Source organism: Miscanthus floridulus, chromosome 4 (assembly GCF_019320115.1).
Source record: "Miscanthus floridulus cultivar M001 chromosome 4, ASM1932011v1, whole genome shotgun sequence".
Lineage (NCBI taxonomy): Eukaryota > Viridiplantae > Streptophyta > Magnoliopsida > Poales > Poaceae > Miscanthus > Miscanthus floridulus.
In genome coordinates, this window is record NC_089583.1 from 97,393,384 (window position 1) to 97,413,229 (window position 19,846).

Genomic DNA, 19,846 nt, shown 5'->3' on the forward strand with positions numbered 1-19,846 from the left:
AGTTCAAGGAGGATGAGCCCAAGAAGAAGGTGTATGAGTGTGTCAAGCATGACCACAATTTGGTGATTGTGGAAGATTGCTCCACCTCATAGTCAAGTGATGATGATGATTAATCCACTGCAAGTTCACTTAACAAGATTGATGATGATGATGCCTCAAGTGATGTCGATGATGATGCTACTCCATGCACACTTGATGGTGATGATGATGGATCATGCTCGGATGACATTGCTACCACAAGCTCTCCTACATCACCACATTGCTTCATGTCACAAGGTGACACTAAGGTATCTAATGCTAATGTGGTTGATCATGTTAATTCATTTGATGAGCTTGTGAGTAGACTTGCTAGCATGTCCATGTGTTTAGAAAATGAGAAAGCTAAAACAATGAAATTAGAAAATAAAAACATATTTCTAAAGAACTCATGTGAAGAACATAAGAAATTACTTGATGTTCTTAAATCTTCACATGGTGAGCTAAAATTGACTCATGAGACACTACTTGCATCTCATGAAGAATTATTAGATCAACATGCTTCTCTCATTAAAGTATTTACAAAGAAACTTAAAAATAGTGAGAACTCATCACATGGGTCACATGATCAATCACATATTATTGTTAAACCTTGTGATGTAGTGAAGAAGCATGTATCCACCTCTTGTGATGATTTATTAGAAATGACATGCTCTTCACACATAGATGCTTGTTCTACTTTCTTGTCTTGTGAGACTAACTTTTTGAAGGAGAACAATGAGCTCAAGAATAAAGTGAAGAAATTGAGCAACAAATTAGAGAGGTGTTATAACTCAAAAGTCACCTTTGAGCATATGTTGAAGACTTAAATAAACTTCGATGACAAGAGTGACCTTGGCTTCAAAAGGAAGATGACAAAGGGAGAAAGAAAAAGGACAAAGAAGATGAAGAAGCAACTACAATTGAAGTTGTCTCACTCCATGTGCTACTGGTGTCATGAAGCGGGACACCTTGTAAATGGTTGCCCAAACATTGAGAAGCTCAAGAAGATGAAGGAAGAAGAGAGGCTAAAGCATGTCAAGTGCTTCAAGTGCCGCACTTGGGGTCATCTCACCTCTATGTGCCCAACCAAGCAAGTGGTGAAGCAACAAGTGAAGCCTCAACTAAAGCCACAAGATAAGCAAGAAAAAACACCCCAGAAGCAAATCAAGATCAACCATGAAGATGGTGATGACTTGATGATGAAGAAGAAAAAAACAAAAAGGGGTGGAAGAGCAAGACATCCAATGCTTATTCAAGATGCCAAGATGATGAACAAGAATAAAAAAGAGAAGAGAGATTTAGCTCATATCAAGTGGCATGCATGTGAAGAATTGGGCCACCTAGCTTTGGGTTGTTCAAGCAAGCTTGAAAAGAAGGCTAAAGCAAATAGAGAGAAGCAAGGCAATGAGAAGCACTACATTAGAAAGGAAGAAAAGGCTCAATCGAAGAGAGTTTGCTACTTATGTCGGGAATAGGGACACATGGCTAATTCATGTCCCCTAGGTAACATTTCTAAGCCTATTTCAATTAATGATGATTTACTTAGGAAAGATGGCAATAGTACCTCATTGGTTGTAATTGCAAACATCTCGCTACTCATACTTAGACAATTACCCTTAATTTGAGAGCACCCAAACTTGTTTGAGTACCATCAAAAAATAGATGGTGGCATTGGAGGCTATTCAATTGGTCATCACGAGGCGTGCTTCTTAGACACGACTGGTCACTATGGCAGAGCATTGTGGTATCCAACCACTTAACTATATCCAAGCACCCCCGACAATGCTGCACTAGTGGCTCCAACATATGGCCCAGAGAAATCCGATCAAAATTACACTCCCTTTCTCTTGCAATGCAACACTGCATGTTGAGAGCTCGTGGCCTTGTCCCCTGCCAGCCGGAGTGGATAGATAGCTGCACTTGAACGGCATGCTTCTCTTTCCCCTTCTCAGCTATAAATCCATCGGCTTAGCACCAACACTTGACCAGTCCATCAGCAAGCGAAGCACTCCACCAACCAACTCACCAACTAGCTGAACACCACCTGTTAGATACGTACAATACAAACTGAAGTTCTCTGAACTTGTAGTTCTAGCCAGGAAAGCAGGAGACGGAAACATGGTCAGCGCCAAGAGACTTGTTCAAATGGCGAAGAAGTGGCAGAGAATGGCGGCCATGGCAAGGAGGCGGATCGCATAGACGCCGGCGAAAGGAACCACCGAGGGATCATCACCGTGCAGCACTTCGCCAGTGGCCGGCAAGGGCCACTGCGTGGTGTACTCGGCAGACGGCAGGCGGTTCGAGGTCCCGCTGGCCTACCTCAACACTGCCATCTTCCGCGTGCTCCTCAGCATGTCGCAAGAGGAGTTTGGGTTCGCCGGTGACGACGGCAGGATCCTGGTTCCCTGTGGTACGTGATGTGTTAGCTTCGGAGAGATGCATCGGAAGAGGTGGTGAGGGCGTTCCTAAGCTCCATGGTGAGGCCTTGCCACTGTGGACATGGCTTCGCACAATCCATGGGAGTTAGCCAGCAAGCTGTGTTCTAGCTTCTAAGGATTAGTAGTTTAGCACTTAGATTGTTTTATCATTCTTGAATGATACATGTAAATAGTTACATTGTGAGAGACCGGAAATGAAACTTAGTATGGAGTATATTTGTTGGCTTTCTCCAACGGTTTCAATATCTCGCTTCTAAAAGCTAGAAGACAGTTTTGCATTGGGAATCTCGAACTGTTTCTAAATCACCAAGACACTTTTATATTTTATTTCTCTTTTGTACTTTTGAATTGGGATCCTATCCTTTCTTCTTATTCTTCCTCTTCCCCATATTTTTATTCTTCCACCTCCAGATCAATTGGACACTCTGCAATCAATCAATGAAGATGCCAAAACAGCAAGTTAGAGAAATGATTTTTGTTCTTTGTAACTATGCTTCATTGTATTGACAAATGATTATATCGCTTTTTAGGACTTACATTACGAGGTAACAAGATTCTTCAGCAAAATCTTACAGCATGAGATCCAAAAATCAACTTCATATGGAACAGGACACTTGGCATTACCCATTCTGGACGAACCAAATCATGCCATTGTGTCTTTGTGCCTTAACCATTCAGTCCCTAGTAAATCATAAACTGACCAGGGAGTTAGGCTTTCTTTAATGAAATGATACAAGAAAAAAAAACAAGGGAGTGATGCTTTAGAGAAAGGACAGTGTATGCTGTATAAAACCAAAGTTGAAGCTGCAGAACTGTAGAACTCAAGACTGCAAAATTGCAAATGTTAAGTAAAACGTTCTGTTTACAGCCTAAGACAAGACCTAATGCAGTGAAAGTAGTGATATCCAGTAAATCACTAAATTCAAGTAAACACTTAAGCAAAGAATACAATCTTGCATGAACATTTACATTATGGCAGTAAAAGGACATCGGCCAAGAAGGAATCATTACTATGGTTTGAAATGTCCAGCAAAAACTAACCACAGCATGTATGCATGGCTGTAGTTCACTGAAAAATGCACACATATACCATAAAATCGTTGTCACATGCTGTGACAGAAATATAGCAGACCATCTGCATGAACTGAGATATGGAGCTGTCGACCAAGTTGCATGGCAATAAAAGCACTGTTCACCAACACCTAGCATGCAACTCCAAGAACAGAGTACACACCGAAAAGCAGTGAAGTGCACCCTGCATCTGCCTGGGAATCAAGTCTCCTGACTCTTGAATCAAACTGCCGTGTCCCCGTTGAGGCATTAATGCTGACTTTTCAGTTAACTGCAATCAAATTGGTGTTAGTAAAAAAGAAGGTAGGGCCTGAATCATTTAGAAACGATTGCTTCTGAGTGAACGTAACCAGCTCATCTCAGAACCACTTCAGACATGACACTGAAACAGATATGAGCAGCTCCATAAAAGCTCAACTCAGGATGCTTGCACTATGTCTCAGCCCATTTAAGCAGCTGGTACTGTAGTACATATCTGATTGCCCAACCACTAGTCCACTATCTTTGCCTTCAAAGTGGACTAAGTGATGGCCCAGCAAAATCAGATCTGAATCTCAAGTGTCAACATTTGCAGCTAGCAATGCACGTACCCAGTTCATGGCCATGTCCCCTGACAATCAGTCTGGGAAGAGCGCAGCTGCACTCAAGACATGGACCATTTCTTCACCTATATATACAGGAGCTAGAAACCAAGACATCATCACTACAATCAGAGTCACAAACTAAGCATTTCCAAGCACCAGACCTGAGAATCAAGAAACCAGCAGCAACCATGATCAATCCCAAGAAGCTTGCTCAGTTGGAGAGGAAGTGGCAAAGGGTAAAAATAGCCACCAAAGACGACGATAGATGCTGCACCATTTCACCAGTTGCAGACAAGGGCCACTGCACCGTGTACACGGTGGATGGGAGCAGGTTCGAGGTCCCATTAGTGTACCTCAGCTCAATGGTCTTCAGTGAGCTGTTGAGGATGGCTGAGGAGGAGTTTGGCTTCACAGGTAATGGCAGGATCACTCTGCCTTGTGATGCAGCTGTAGTGGAATATATGATATGCTTGCTCCGGAGAAATGCATCAGAGGAAGTTGAGAAGGCATTCCTGAGCTCTGTAGTGATGCCTTGTCAACAATCAAGCTATCCAATGCCACCGGTGGTGCTGCATCAGCAATTTGCAGTTTGTAGCTCCTGAAGATATGCAGGAATTTGCAGCAATTAGTGTGTTAGTACTCTAACATAGATAGAAGGAAAAGAAAGAAATTGTATATTATCTTAGAGAACTAGTGGTTGTCATTTGTTGATGCCATTTTGAAAAAATCTAACAGGATCCAGGCAAACCAACCCCTACAGGCAAAATTTGGTCTTATTTTGCGTTGCCATTCTATCTTCAAAAGTTATATTAAATCAAAAGACAAGAATGATGAGTAGGTGTACATGCAGAAATATATGCTTATAAAAGTATTATTGTGAAAGTTTGCCTGAAATATATGCTTCAACTAGAAAATGCAAAGGTAATGGCCTGGTTCCATATAAGAATGGTGCAGCAAAAATGTTAAGCTGCTAGTTGGAATCTTGGATTAAACATGTTAAATGTCAAACAAGGCAGAATAATTGAAGCTGTACAGAGGCTTTTGGAGACTTAGGGTCCTGCAAAGTTCTCAAGCAAATTTTCCCAGCCCTGTACTTGGCAGATCAACACTGTTACACTGAGACATGGCATTGTCCCTAACAGCTACTTCAAACAATTAACCACGAGCTAATGCATAGTACTAGTAAATCAGCTCACATATAATTAGTTTGTGCACGCGCAAATTCAATTTTTGTAGTCAGTGGCCTCCACTCAATAGTGCACACGAACAAACCAAGTACTCTGAGTAAGCTTACCTGTTTGTGATCAGTGGCGGATCTAGAAATTCATATAAGAGGGAGCTCAAGTCATCTTCAACCTCTAGAGCCTCTCTTTCCTCTCTTCCATATCTACAAAAATTAGTAGCGGGGGGGGGCGGGGCTATCGCTAGATCCGCCCCTGTCACACCATCTGTGATACATGTACAGACGGTTCCATAACTATCTTCACAGATGGGTATAATATCCATCTGTGATTACGGTTATTACAGACACATTCTCATAGATGCACGAAATGCCCGTATGTGATTAGGGATTCTGGCATAGTGAGTTGTCAAGGCAATACCCTCTTGTGGAGGTCATTTTCTACATTGACATTGTTCAAGAGTTTTTCACGCTTTGAAGACATCTTCAATTTTGGATTTTGGATGTATTAGTCTCTTTTCTTTTTCAAATCTAGTGCATGGTGTCAACTCTCTAAATGCAACGACATTGCATTTACGTTGCATTTGAGAGGGGGATTATGGTACAATAGTCAGGGGTATTAGTGTAATATAATGGTCTAGAATTTTCCTCTTGTATCTCTGATGTAGTCTATATGTAGTCGCTACCCGGCTTCAAAATAATCATCTAATTCAGTCTTCCTTAACCATAACAACCTCATCATCCAACTTTAAAATAGATCAAAAACTTATTATGTCCATGGAGACAAATATACTATTGGAATTGGACCGGTACCTTTGCCGTATGAATTATGATATTAAAAAAACTAAAGTAACCTAAGAGGAACTAAGTGGCATTTTATTATATTAACAAAATTAACAAAATATAGGCACCCAAGGACTTGAACCTAGGTAGTCATCCACACCCTCAACAGACCAATTGAGCTAGCTCAGCTTCCTTATGAATTATGAACTAAAAATGCGGCTATTTAGGATGCACCAATCATTTAGAAAGAACAGCTGAAACCTCATCATAATGCTTGGAAATAGATCCCAAACGTACTGTATCCATGATGACCGATATGCCATTCGAATCGAACTGGTACCTAATTGTATGAATAATGATATTAAAAATGAGGCCATATGGCCATATATGATGCATCGATCATTTAGTTCAGTGATATGGACTAGACCTTCTCAACTAAATGGGTAATGCTCAAGAAAGAGAAATCAGATAGAAACACGTGCAAAATTTCCTGAACGTGGATATCACCCCTCTTTGGGAATTTGCACGCGGAACACTTCCGTACAGAAGATACAATTTCAAGTGGAGCATGCAAGCACAAGAAACATTACTAAAACATGTGGCACTCCCAACCGCCTGCAATCTCAGTTAGTGGCATTGCACTGTAAGCACTATAGCATACCAAAATAGGGTGCTCAGCCAAACCATCCAGAAGTGGTAGTGACTTGAACCTAAGACGCTGAAACAAAAAGATCCCTCAATGGAGGCATCATTTTTGTTCAGAAAACAAAGACACAATAGAGGCACCAACACTGCCGATTTCTGGGTGCAATTACAGCTACCAGAACATGTCTGGCCCTTCGCTTTGACCCAGCCCCAAATTAACATGGGGTCTTCATGCCTCTTCCCTGCTATACACTGCTCAGTATGGCTACTACGTGTAGTGTCCAATCCAACCACTGAAAGCGCACTATGCCTGACTCCGGCATGCACCAAACACTTGGCCCCATCAGAATCCGATCCAGAATATATGCACGTAGCACCTCATGGCCTTGTCCCTTGCCAATCATCCCACTTGACTGAGCAACCTGTTCTTCCTTCATCTATATATTCACGGTCAAGTGGCCTCCAAACACCATCACTTGCAGCTTCTCAAACAAAGCATTGCAAACCAAAACACAGCTCTCCAGCTTCCAGCAAGACAGGAAGAAAGAAACCATGATCAGCACAAAGAGGATTTCTCAAATGGTCAAGAAGTGGCAGAGAATGGCAGTGTTGGGGAGAAAGAGGCTCTCCTGGAGGGTGGAAAGGGAAGCCGATCAATCCTGCACCTCTGTGGCAAGCAAGGATCACTGCGTGATGTACAGTTCAGATGGGAGGAGGTTCGAGGTACCACTGGCATACCTTGGCACACTGGTGTTTGCAGAGCTCCTGCAGATGTCCCAGGAGGAGTTTGGCTTCATGAGCGATGGGCGGATCACGCTTCCTTGTGATGCTGCAGTCATGGAGTATGCCACGTGTCTCCTCAGGAAAGGCTCCTCGGCAGAGGTAGAGAAGGCATTCCTGAGCACCATGGCAGTGTCATGCCACTATGCAAGCTGTATTGCACCATATGTTGGAGTTAGCCATCAAGTTGTTGTTTGAAGCTCCTAAGTGAATGTAAAGTAGTTCAGTATAGGTTGTAGGAAAAGAAAACTTCTTTATGGATCCTTCTGATCCTTCAAGCAATCAAGGAAGATGCAAACTAGCATGTTAGAGCCATTATTCTTGTTCTTTGTAAATATACTTTGTTGTTGTACTGATAAATGATTAATTAAATATTAGGACTTCAATTACAAGGAAGTAAGTTCCTTTTGCAAAATCTTATGACTTAAGCTCCAAAAGTTCACTACATATTGCACAGCACAACAGCTGCCGTGCACTTCCATTATGCCCAAGCTAAATCATGGCATTGCCCAGGTGAAATCATAAACGGACAAGGGAGTTAAGAAATGGAGAAAAGACAGTGCATGGTGTTTATTCAAACATGAAATTGTGGAATTCAGGCAAAAGTGATAGCCTAAGCCCGAGACTTACTGATTTCAGATTTATTTTGCTTAGAAAGTTGTCCTCTAAATCCAAGTGAACACTGAACACCTGGCAACAGAATTACAGAATACAGGTTTGCATGGCAATTTACATTACTGTAACAGTAGGATGAGAGCCGAGCGACCTCAACAAATGCATAACTGGGATCTGAACTTGTTAAGTAATCTACTGCTCCCCTGTGTGAACGCGCGGCAGGGGCAGGCGCCGAAAGATTCCCTGTTGCTGCACTGTAGCCGATGTATGGGCAGGCGCCGAAAGGCTCTCCTGCCGCACTGCAGCCACAGCAGGAGCAAGTGCCAAAGGCAGCCTTGCTGTCACATCTAGTCACTGTAGCATTATGGTAGCCTGACATGTCTGTGTACTAGGATTAGATGGGTAGAGTTGTATATATAGTTTCCCACTGTAACTCAGTAAAGAGAGCGAGTTCAGTTTTGTCATCTCCTCAGCAGAGCTCCGACCAACGCTGGTGCTTGTGCTGTGTGTACGCTTTGTTCTCCCTCTCTTCTTCTACCTCTAGCCATAGTGTGTGGTCGGCAACGCTGGTAAGCGGTCGACTCACCCGTGTCGGAGATCCACGTGGCAACAAGTGGTATCAGAGCCTCGCAAGCGCCGTCGCCGGACTAACCGCTGGCGATGACGGACGGTTCGAAGATGGACGACAGCAGCGGCGCTGCTGTGGCTGCCCAACCACGACAGGAGGTCGTCGTGCGCACGGTGCAGGAGGTCAGCGGTACCAATTGGCCAACGTTGACTCGCACCAACTATGGCGAGTGGACGGTGACCATGAAGGTCAAGCTCAGAGCCCGACAGCTCTGGAATGCCATTGACAAGGGCATCCACAGTAAAGAAGATGATATGTCAGCGTTGGAGGCTATCCTTGCTGCTGTGCCAGCAGAGTATAGGGAGCCATTGGGGGTGAAGAACTCTGCTAAGGAGGCATGTGAGGCCATTGCAGCGATGCGCATCGGCTTCGACCATGCAAAGAAGGCGACGGCCTAGCTGCTGAAGCAGAAGTATGCCAACCTCAAGTTCAAGGATGGTGAATCGGTGGAGGACTTCTTCCTCTGCCTACAGTCTCTCATCAGCAAGCTGAGAAGCCACGGCGTCACCATCGACGAAGAGGAGATGGTCTCCAAGTACCTCAACTCCGTGCTGGTGAAGTACATCCAGATCGCTCTCTCCATAGAGACGATGCTGGACTTGTCCACCCTCACCATTGAGGATGTGACCGGTCGTCTGCGGGTGGTGGGCGAGCGCATGGAGCAGGCCACAACAACGACGAACAACGGCAAGCTGCTGCTGATAGAGGAGGAGTAGGCTGCCTGGCTGAACTCCGGGGAAGGCTCCTTCAGCCGTGGTAGCGATGGCAAGCGCCATGGCTAGGCTTCTTTGGAGAAGAAGAAGAAGAAGGTCAACCCCAACGCCTACCAACGCTGTGGGAAGACAGGCCATTGGGCAAAGGAGTGCCCAAATCGCAAGCTGAAGAAGAAGGTTGAGGCTCATCTGGCGTAGGCTGATGTTGATGATGAGGCCACTCTCCTAATGGCGATGTTCTATGCACTGCACGACATTGAGACCAAGGAGAAGGGAGAGGTGATGGCAGTGGAAGGGCCTGGGAAGGCTCTAAAGGCCGTCAACCTCGACAAATCGTGCGCCCAAGTCTACCTCAGATGTATGGGCAGCGAACAGGAGCAGCGGTGGTACCTGGACTCTGGTGCCAACAACCACATGACGGGCTCTAAGGAAGCCTTCTCTGAGCTCGATGGTAACATGACCAGCACGGTGAAGTTCGGTGACGGCTCAAGGGTGGTGATCCGAGGGCGCGACACCATCATCTTCAGGTGCCAGAATGGTGAGCACCACGCGCTAACGGATGTGTACTATATCCCGCAGCTACGTTCAAGCATCATTAGCACGAGCAGCTGGACGAGCGTGGATGCGAGGTACTGATCGAGAGTGGGATCCTGAAGATTCAGGATCGGGAGCGACGTCTTCTCACGAAGGTAAAATGCTCACGTAATCGATTGTACCTGCTCGACTTAAAGGTAGAGTAGCCAATGTTCCTGGCAGCATGGCACACCGAGGAGCCATGGCTATGGCATGTTCGGTTCAGTCATCTCAGCTTCGACACGCTCGGTCAGCTAGAGAAGATGGTCCGAGGGCTACCCCATATCAAGCATAGAGGCGAGCTGTGTGACAGCTACCTGGCCGAGAAGTAGAGGAGGCTGTCATTCCCAAAGGCGGCCAAGTATCACGCGGCGAACGCTCTTGAGCTCATCCATGGCGATCTCTATAGGCCAATCATACAAGCCACAAATGGTGGTCGATGGTACTTGCTTCTGCTCATGGATGATTGTAGTTGCTACATGTGGCCGCAACTCCTGATGAGCAAGGACGAGGCGGCAGAGGTGATCAAGAAGTTCAAGGCACGCGCAGAGGCGAAGAGCGGCAAGAAGCTGCGCGTGCTGCGGACTGATCGCGGTAGCGAATTCACTTCGGTGGAGTTTGTTGCATACTGCGCGGATCAGGGTGTGTTGCGACACCACACCACGCCATACTCGCCATAGTAGAATGGTGTGGTGAAGCAGTAGAACCAGACGGTGGTCGGCATGGCTCGATCCATGATGAAGGCCAAGAGCATGCCGGCAAGGTTCTGGGGTGAGGCGATGACCATGGTGGTGTTCATCCTCAACCATGCACCCACCAAGGCCCTAAAGGTCAAGACGCCATTCAAAGCTTGGTATGGGCGCAAGCCAACCCTATCCTTCCTCCAAACATTCGGCTGCATCGGCCACGTCAGGAAGACAAAGCCGATCCTCACCAAGCTGGAGGACAGGAGCACACCGATAGTGCTCCTAGGCTACGCGGAAGGTACTAAGGTGTATCGGCTCTACCACCCACGTGGAGGCAAGGTGGTTATTAATGGGGATGGGGATCCCGATCTTCCGTCAGGTTCAAGATAAACAACGATTTGTTCGGAGAGCGACACACCGATCCAGTTTTAGATCACAAAGACCCGAACCCTGCAACCTTAGCACCACGTCTCCTCTGGTTATCAACCATGTCACAATCTGGTTGACCTCACCAAGAAGGCTAATCCCTGCTACGAATCGAAGAACACAAGCAAGAACAAGATAAAAAAAGCAAGTCAATTAAAGTGACAATTACAGATGAATGATTAAGCACTCGAAGTTGGGGTCTTACAAACCGATAACGGCGACTGTTCAATGACAGATTGATCTAAAACAAAACCCGAACTCTAATGGAGGGGCGGAGGCTATTTATGAAGACTCTAGGGTCGTGCAAGACCCCTGGACGCGCCCCTAATGGGCCCAAACTCGATACATGGTCCAACGGACCAAAAGACGGTGTCGCAGCACCCTGGCAGATTCTGGACGCTTACTTGTTTCAACTATTTCTGTTGATTCTGAACAGTTTTTGATGTGAAACTACTTGGATTGGCTTCCTTATCAAATTAGCTTTCCATCCATATGTGGATCATCAAAAACGAAGTCCGGATGCATCCTGGGTGACCAGTTTAAGGCAGACTGGTCCTGAAGGCCGAGGCAGACTCGAATTCTTGTTGGACTGGGCCTCTGGCTTGTGTTGGACGTCCTTGCTGGTCATCATCACCTCCACCACTTCCTCTAAGCCCTTCATGATCCTCTCCAATGTTCCTAAGCAAGATACCATCATTAGGTAGTAGTCTATTCTCAAAAGTATGAAAAGTATCGCTTAAGAACGAGCTCACCTCTAAATTGAGTTGTCGCTTTCAAGCCCAGATCATTGGACCTTGCATGATGGTTGGAGGATTAGCGGGTACCTCTGAAGAAGTGATGTCCTCATCAGTTATCTTGCATGACATCATGTTCGATGATAAGACAGCCTAGGACTAGGACAGTCCGGGCATGGGGGAAGCTAGTGGCTTCACCAGCACCTTCATTGTCGAGCACTTGGTCATCCATGGTGGTGGAGATGCTAGAGAGGAGGTGCCAACCACTCCAACAATAGAGCCAAGCACTCCTAGGGTGGTGCCGAGCACTCCAAGAGTGGTGCCGAGCGGTCCTACAGTGGTGCCAACCACTCTAGGACGGGTGCCGAATACTCCCGTAGCTTAGCCGAGAGGTCTTATAGTGGTGCCAACCACTCCAAGACTGGTATCGAGCGCTCCTACAGTGGTGCCAACCACTTGAAAGGTCATTGTTTGGTTTTAGTAATTGAGTGACAATCCTAGTTGGACTAATTGTGTTTGTGTGAGATACACAGGTGATTAGTCCACAGGTACATGTGTGTGAGCAACATATGCCTTAGAGGTGGAAATGGCTCAGAGATGTTGCAAAGCTCACACATGTGATGATGAAGGAGCTCATTACACATGAGACATGACATTGAGTCATGTGATCAAGGTGGAGAAGATCAAGACATGACTTGGCTTGATGGACCGGTTGCAAGCGTGAAGGGCAAGTTGGAGGCTTTGGAGCGATGGACCGCAAGGCGGTGAAGCTTGAGCAAGAGTTGGCGCCAATGGACGAAGGCAACGGTAAAAAGCAAGTGAAGTTAAGGTCAATGAACCAATATGATCACATGATGATATGAAGTGGATCATATCATTGTTGATTGTGTTGGTGCATCAACATTGGAGGAGATGGAATCAAATGCATAAGGCAAAGGTATAACCTAGGGTATTTCATTTCACCGGTCATAGGTGTGTAGAGAAGTTGATGACCGGGTTTAGGATAGATAGCCCTACTATCAAGAGGGGCAAACTTATTTGCATATCGGTCATCTAGTGCCACTCGAGTGATCTAACTTTGCATTGTTGCTAGAATCGAGTGGCGTGGCAAGTTAAGTGGTTAACTCCTTGAAAAATGTTTGTGAAAAGCTAACACACATACACATGATGGTGTTGGCACATTTATAAAGGAGAAGAAGTTGGAGTTGATGAGGATCAACTCGGTAAAGAAACGGAAGCGAAACAGGTCACTAGAAGTGACCAGACTCTACGCAGCGCAGCGACTAGACGCTGGCTGGCGAGTTCGGTCATGTGTTCCTGAGAGGGTGTGGTCTCGATCAAGTGACCGGACGCTGGGCGAAGAGGTGACCTAACGTGTAGGACCTGCGTCCGGTCATGCTGACATATGATGATGTGGTGGCGCGAGGAATAGCAGTGACGCGTGGCAGTTGAAGAACGATCGAACTCAGGTGCTGTGTCCAATCGTGACTCACCTAACGCGTCCGGTCGCAAAACAGAGGCTTGGGGAGCTCTCTGGAAATGACCAAACTCTGGCTAGTTTGCGTCCGGTCGTGCAGGAGCGGACACGTCTGGTCGCTTAATTGCCTCTCTAGAACCTTGCTGGAAATGACTGGACTCAGGTGTAGCAGCGTCCGATCATCCTCACGGTGCGTGTCTGGTCACAACTTAACTATTGAGATCAGGCGCTCAGTATTTGAAGCTAAGGATGACATGACAGCCATCCATTGACCGGAAGCTGGCAGGGTGCGTTCGGTCGATCTGACCGGCATGTCCGGTCGTCCCAAAATCTGCCCAGTGAAGGGGTAACGGCTATTTTAGACCGTGGGGATATAAATAGAAGTGTTGGTCAGCCTTTGGCCTCAAGTGGAGTAGAGTTGAGCACACTAGAGCCTTGGTGGCTTATGTGGTAGTGCTTGCGAGGCCTCTAACTCACTTGAGCTTAATAGTGTTCATTCGATCGAGTGAGTGAGCGATTCTAGTGCGATTGCATCGAGTGACACTAGGTGGTCATCTTGTAAACTGGTGGTGCTTGTTACTCTTGAAGGTTGCCACCTCGTAGATGGCTTGGTGGTGGTCTCCGTCAAAGCCCACAAGAAGCTTGTGCGGTGCTCCGAAGAAGAGCTTTGTGAGGGGCATTGTGCTCGCCCCGCGGGAGCCGCGAAAAGCAACTCTAGTAGAGCGAGACGCGAAGGGCGACAAGTGGTCTGGCCGGGTCAAGTGCTAGAGTTTGTGGTAAGCACTCCACATGGGAGAGTGTGACTTGTAGGTCACCACTAGCAAGAGGACTAGCAGCAACCTTGGAGCTTGTCTCAACGGGGACGTAGCATGTTGGCAAGCGCATGAACCTCAGGAGAAAAATTACCGTGTCAACATTGTTCTTCCCGTTGGTTTGCAATCCCCTTACATAAGCTTATAATTACTTTCATATACATTGTGCTTGTATAGTTGCTCTTGTAATTAGTTAGCTTGTGTAGCTCACTAGTTACCTTCTTGCTTGTGTAGCATAGAAGTAGCTCCCCTACGTGACTAATTTGGTTTATGTAACCTTGTTAGTCACATTGCTTAGTTTGTGTAGCTAAGTATTTGCGCTCTCTAATTTAGCATTGGTTGCCTTGTTATTGAGCATTGCTAGTGAGCTTAGGAGCTTTGTGTTTTTGCTTACTAGAATTATGTAGGAGCTCCCCGGTATGCAAAATACTAGTGGCATAGGTTTGTGTGACCTTGCTCCTAGAATTGGATAGGTGAGCTCTAGCTAGCCCGACACCTTTGTTGCCTAATTAGAATCTTTATAAGGTGCTTGTGAACTTCGATAGAGGGGTGTAGTCTTGGTTAGACCGATTGTTTCAATTCTGTATTTGTTTCGGTAAGCCAGCACGATTAAATTTAGAAAGGACTATTCATCCCCCCTCTAGTCCGCCATCTTGACCCTACAAGTGGTATCAGAGCTAGGTCTCTCATTTGTGGTCTTCATCGACTTGAGAGGATGGTGACTTATGGGCTAGATGTTGAGTGTTCATATATTTTTTATAGCACACACTTTACACTATGGAAAAATTAGATAATATGCAATTTTAAGTTTATTTGCCCTCAAATATGGTGGATGATAGATATAGGCTTTTCTCATGTGTTGGATGAGGATAATCTAACTCAAGCACAAGAGAAATGCCTAGATCTCGACATCTAAGCTATTGACATCATGTTTAGATCTTTGGATGATAGCATATTTGGAGAGATCATTGACATGAAGAACGCCCATGAGATTTGGAGTTATCTCGATGAGAAATATGGGATGGTTTTTTATGATGATGATGAGCCCAAGAAGGAGGCACATGAGGATGTTAAGCATGACCACAACTTGGTGATTGTGGAAGATTGCTCCACCTTATGGTCAAGTGATGATGATGATGCTACCACAAGATCACTTGACAAGATTGATGATGATGCCAATGATGATGCTACTCCATTCACACTTGATGGTGATAACGATGGATCATGCTCGGGCTATGAGAGTGATGTTTCTTCAAGCTCTCCAACTACATCACATTGCTTCATGTCACAAGGTGACACTTAGGTATTTAATGCAAATATGATTGATCTTGATTCATATGAGGAGCTTCTAGATAGATATGGTTGTATGATCAAAGCTTTAGAAAAAGTGATGGCTAAAACTGAGAAATTAAAAATTGAAAACTCTTTTCTAAAGAACACATGTGAACAACAAAAGCATTACTTTATGTTACTACTTGTTCACATGATGAGCTAAAATTGGCTCATGAGGAACTTAGTGTTGCTCATGATAACTTGGTACAAGACCATGTTTTTCTCACTAAGGAGCTTTCCAATGGAAAAACTAAAACTAATGAGAGCTCATCACATGGGTCAATTGATCAATCACATATTGTTGCTAACCCTTGTGATGTAGACAAGAAGCATGTATCCACCTCTTGTGATGATTTATTAGATATGCCATGTTCTTCACAAATAGATGCTTGTTCTACTTCGATGTCTTGAGAGACTAACCTTTTGAAGGAGAACAATGAGCTAAAAATGAAGTGGAGAATTTAAGCAACAAGTTAGGGAGGTGCTACAACTCAAAAGTCACCTTTGAGCATATGTTGAAGACTCAAAGAAACTATGATGATAAGTGTGGCCTTGGCTTCAAGAAGAAGATGACAAAGGGCTAAAGAAAGAGAGAAAGAAAAAGAGACAAAGAAAGCTCTCTCATGCCATGTGCTATCGGTGTCATGAAGCGGGACACCTTGCAAATAGTTGCCCTAACATTGAGAAGGTTAAGAAGATAAAAGAAGAAGAGAGGCTTAAGCATGTGAAGTGCTTCAAGTGCCACACTTGTGGTCATCTTACCTCAATGCGCCCAACCAAATAATTAGTGAAGCAACTAGAAGAGCCTCAACCAAAGCCACAAGTTGAGCAAGAGAAGACACCCCAAGAGCAAGTCAAGATCTATCATAAAGATGGTGGTGACTTGATGACGAAGAAGAAGAAAATAAGAAGGGGGTGGAAAGGCAAGATATCCAATGTAAACTCAAGATGCCAAGATGATGAGCAAGACACAAGATGAGAAGAAAGTATATGTTCACATCAAGTGCTTCAAGTGTGGAAATACGGGACACTTTGCCTCTAAGTGTCCTACCAAGCTTGAGAAGAAGGCTCAAGCAATCCATGAGAGGTAAGGCAATGAGAAGCACCACATGAGCAAGGAAAGAGAAGGCTCAGTCAAAGAGAAAGTGCTACTCATGCCGGGAAAGGGGACACATGGCACATTCATGTGCCCTAGATAACACTACTAAGCCTATTTCAATTGACGATGATTCTATGCTTAGGAAGGATTGTAATGTTACCTCTATGGTTGCTATTGTAAAACATCCTACTACTCATACTAAGGTTTTGCCTAAGTATGTTGCTCCTAACTTGAAAGGACCCAAACTTATTTAGGTACCATCAAAAAGTGGATGATTGATTGTAGGTACCATCAGCATTGGAGGCTTGATTCAATTGATCTCACATTGTTCATCATATATTGAGTCAAGTTATGAAGCTTAGTGCACATCCAAATCCAATGCCAAGTGAAAATTAAGTGAAGTTCAAGTGCTATCAACATACAAGTGTCATATTCAAGTTGTGGTGATTTATTGGATATATATATTTGATGGCTTGCAAGAATTTGAGTTGAAGCTTGCTAATTGGATGATCATGAGCTAACCAAGGTATATCTCTTGTTGATCATTTTATTTGAGTACATATGAGTTAATTGAATTGGATAAATATGCAATGTTGCTTGCTATAAGATGATTGAATGGATAATTGCTTAGTAATCAAGTTTGGATTGATTTATGTTGGATAAATTCATAAGATGACTTTTAGTAAGTGGATTGAATGGATATATGTCTTGTGAAAGTATTCAAACAAGTTGATTTCAAGTTTGATTCACATTTGATGAAGTATAGCTCAAGTGATTAAAATCTGTCCTATATTAAAAATCTGAGTGAGCTATGATCTTAGCCATGTTTGAGTAATCAAAACTTATTGGATTGGCATAAAAAAATTGGTGTACATGCTCTAGACTTATGGTATAAGATGTTGTATAAATTTCATGAGAATTGGATAAGAGATGCTTTGGTTTTGGAGTGGATCTTGTCAGCTATAGTGCAGCTGTTTTCAGCATGTAACAGTGATGGAAGAATTAAAATATGGTAGCAATCTAGAAGTCAAATGAAGCTCAAATTTTTACAGCTGCTAGATAACTTAGTGAAGCACATCTCCACTAAAGTTTGTGGTATTTGTATTTGTACTTTGGGAGATATGGATTTTTCTTTGAAGAGTACAGAATCTGCCAGAAAAGTGACAATTATTGGATTTATTTGGAGTCACTTTGATTGAAAGGTCCTCAAGTTGAAACATGTTTATAAGTAATTGAGGCACATAAGTTTGGTGTTGAGATGATCTAGAAGCATGACAAGCAAAGAGTACAAGGACATTTGATTGTGGAGTGTACTTTACACACATTCGGTACTCAAATTAGAAGATCAAGATCAAACTTAAGATAAAGATAAAGTTTAAGTTCTAGTGACTATTGGAAATCATTTGGTAGAAAGAAAAGGACTTAAACAAGTATAAAGAAAAGGACTTAAATAAGGAATAACGGTTACTCATCAAGTTAAGTCCATCACTTGGATCAATCAATCAAGTTATTTCAAGTGAGTATCAAGGATGGTTCTTTGGAGAGAGGTCACTTCTCCCTAGTGTAGGGGCTTGCCGCCTATGTGTAGGTAAACCAAGTGTGGTGCTTGGAAGACTAATATGAAAGTGGTGAACCGAGGAACATTTGAGATACTTAGTTGAAGCAATCAAAAGGGTTGATCAAGAAAAGCAAGCAACACCCAAAAGAGAGCTAGTAATGGCAATTCAAGTGGTATTCCAAATAGTTCTCTCATGCAAGCATTGATCAAAAGATAGAGCAAGCTAACCACAACAAGATAGTGCACTTGATCATATTAGTGGTTCTCAAATCATATGGGTGAAGAATGGATTTCATTATTCATGATTGGTCTTCACCAAGCTTATAATTGGACTTCACATTGCTATTGGAGTAATGAATTGGAATCTATATGACTATCCTCTACTCCAACATAGCAAAGGTATCATTGTAATATGCATGATCATTTCATCCATCACTAGTATGCGATTAGTGCATGTAGTACATGCTTCATAGGATCACGCATAACAAATGAAATATTTAAATTCATAGCCTACCACTATTGCTTAAATGATTAGTTGATCTAGTGGTTAGTATATGAATTTTTTTCATGAGCTAGTGAACCCAAGTACTTGTTTTAATTTGGATTGTCAACAAGTGACAAGTACAACCTCAATAAGATAACCTCCAAATGAGTGTGAAGAAGCTTAGAGAAGGTTCAAACCGGACTTGGAAGCTTAGAAAAATCAATTTAGTTCAAGTCAACCATAGAAGCTCATGATAAGTAATAAGAGTACAATCACAAGACAACAATGCAAATGGATATCTAGTTTGTTTGTTTCAAGTGGTATCTAGACTCAAGTATTTCATCAAGAGTTCACAAGTGATGTCTAGATCAACTCACAAGTGATATCCTATAAGTGGTACTCATGAAGATAGCAAAGGTTAAAGAAATGATTTTTATTGATAAATCCAATAAGTGGTTCCATACTAGAAAATTCTTTCAAGTGGTATCACATCTACATGTGGTATTAATCATGCAAGATGATGGTTCCATAAGTGATCCTCAACTTTAAGTGATCATCAAATGAAGAATGCATCCCTTATCTACAAGAGCTCAAGTTTATCAAATGGATGACCCATGCTATGACATAGGGGGAGGTGTCCCACAAATTGGTATCAAGGTCGAAGATCCTATGTGTGGTATCTCAAGGGCTACAAGTGGTGTCATTCCAACAATCAAGTGACGTCCATAAAAAATGCAAGATTCAAGCTTCAACCATCTACCCCAAATGCAAACCTTTGCATCAATAAGAAGCACACCTTTTATAGAAATTGATGACAAAGGGGGAGAGATTGTACAAAGATATAAAAGCTTTGGGAGAGATTGAGACAAAGAAGTAGAGGTTGGATATGGACATAGACAAAGAGGGAGCAACATTGAACAAAAAGAGATGGATCAAAATTCTTGGACAAGAGAACCACACAAGTAGGTTGGACATGGACATAGTCATGTGCTTGCTTGCATTGCATTATTTTTTTAAATTTGATATGCATGCTTGTGTGGTGTATGCTAGCTATAGAACTTGAATGATGATTTAATAACTAGCATGCATAGGATGGTAGCTAGACTTGTATTTTTACACGTGGTACTAGAACCTTGCTTATAATGTTGACCTCACGGGGTTTCTAGTATTTTTGTTGTCTAGCTACTCATGGTGCTAAGGATGGTATTAA

The 19,846-nt window shown here is 43.6% G+C and overlaps 2 protein-coding genes across 2 annotated transcripts; both read left to right on the forward strand.

The window, feature by feature from the left end:
• The first annotated feature begins 4,299 nt into the window (after positions 1 to 4,299).
• LOC136548871 (auxin-responsive protein SAUR36-like) lies at positions 4,300 to 4,713 on the forward strand. Its single transcript, XM_066540244.1, has one exon. It carries the CDS (start codon positions 4,300 to 4,302, stop codon positions 4,711 to 4,713), a length of 414 nt encoding a protein of 137 aa, XP_066396341.1.
• A 2,558-nt stretch (positions 4,714 to 7,271) lies between these two features.
• LOC136548872 (auxin-responsive protein SAUR36-like) lies at positions 7,272 to 7,697 on the forward strand. The gene has a single exon (XM_066540245.1). The coding sequence runs from the start codon at positions 7,272 to 7,274 to the stop codon at positions 7,695 to 7,697; it is 426 nt and encodes a 141-aa protein (XP_066396342.1).
• The last annotated feature ends 12,149 nt before the right edge of the window (positions 7,698 to 19,846 follow it).

Coding starts and splice junctions, on each gene's coding strand:
- LOC136548871 (XM_066540244.1), top strand. CDS start 4,300: ATGATCAATCCCAAGAAGCTTGCTCAGTTGGAGAGGAAGTGGCAAAGG.
- LOC136548872 (XM_066540245.1), top strand. CDS start 7,272: ATGATCAGCACAAAGAGGATTTCTCAAATGGTCAAGAAGTGGCAGAGA.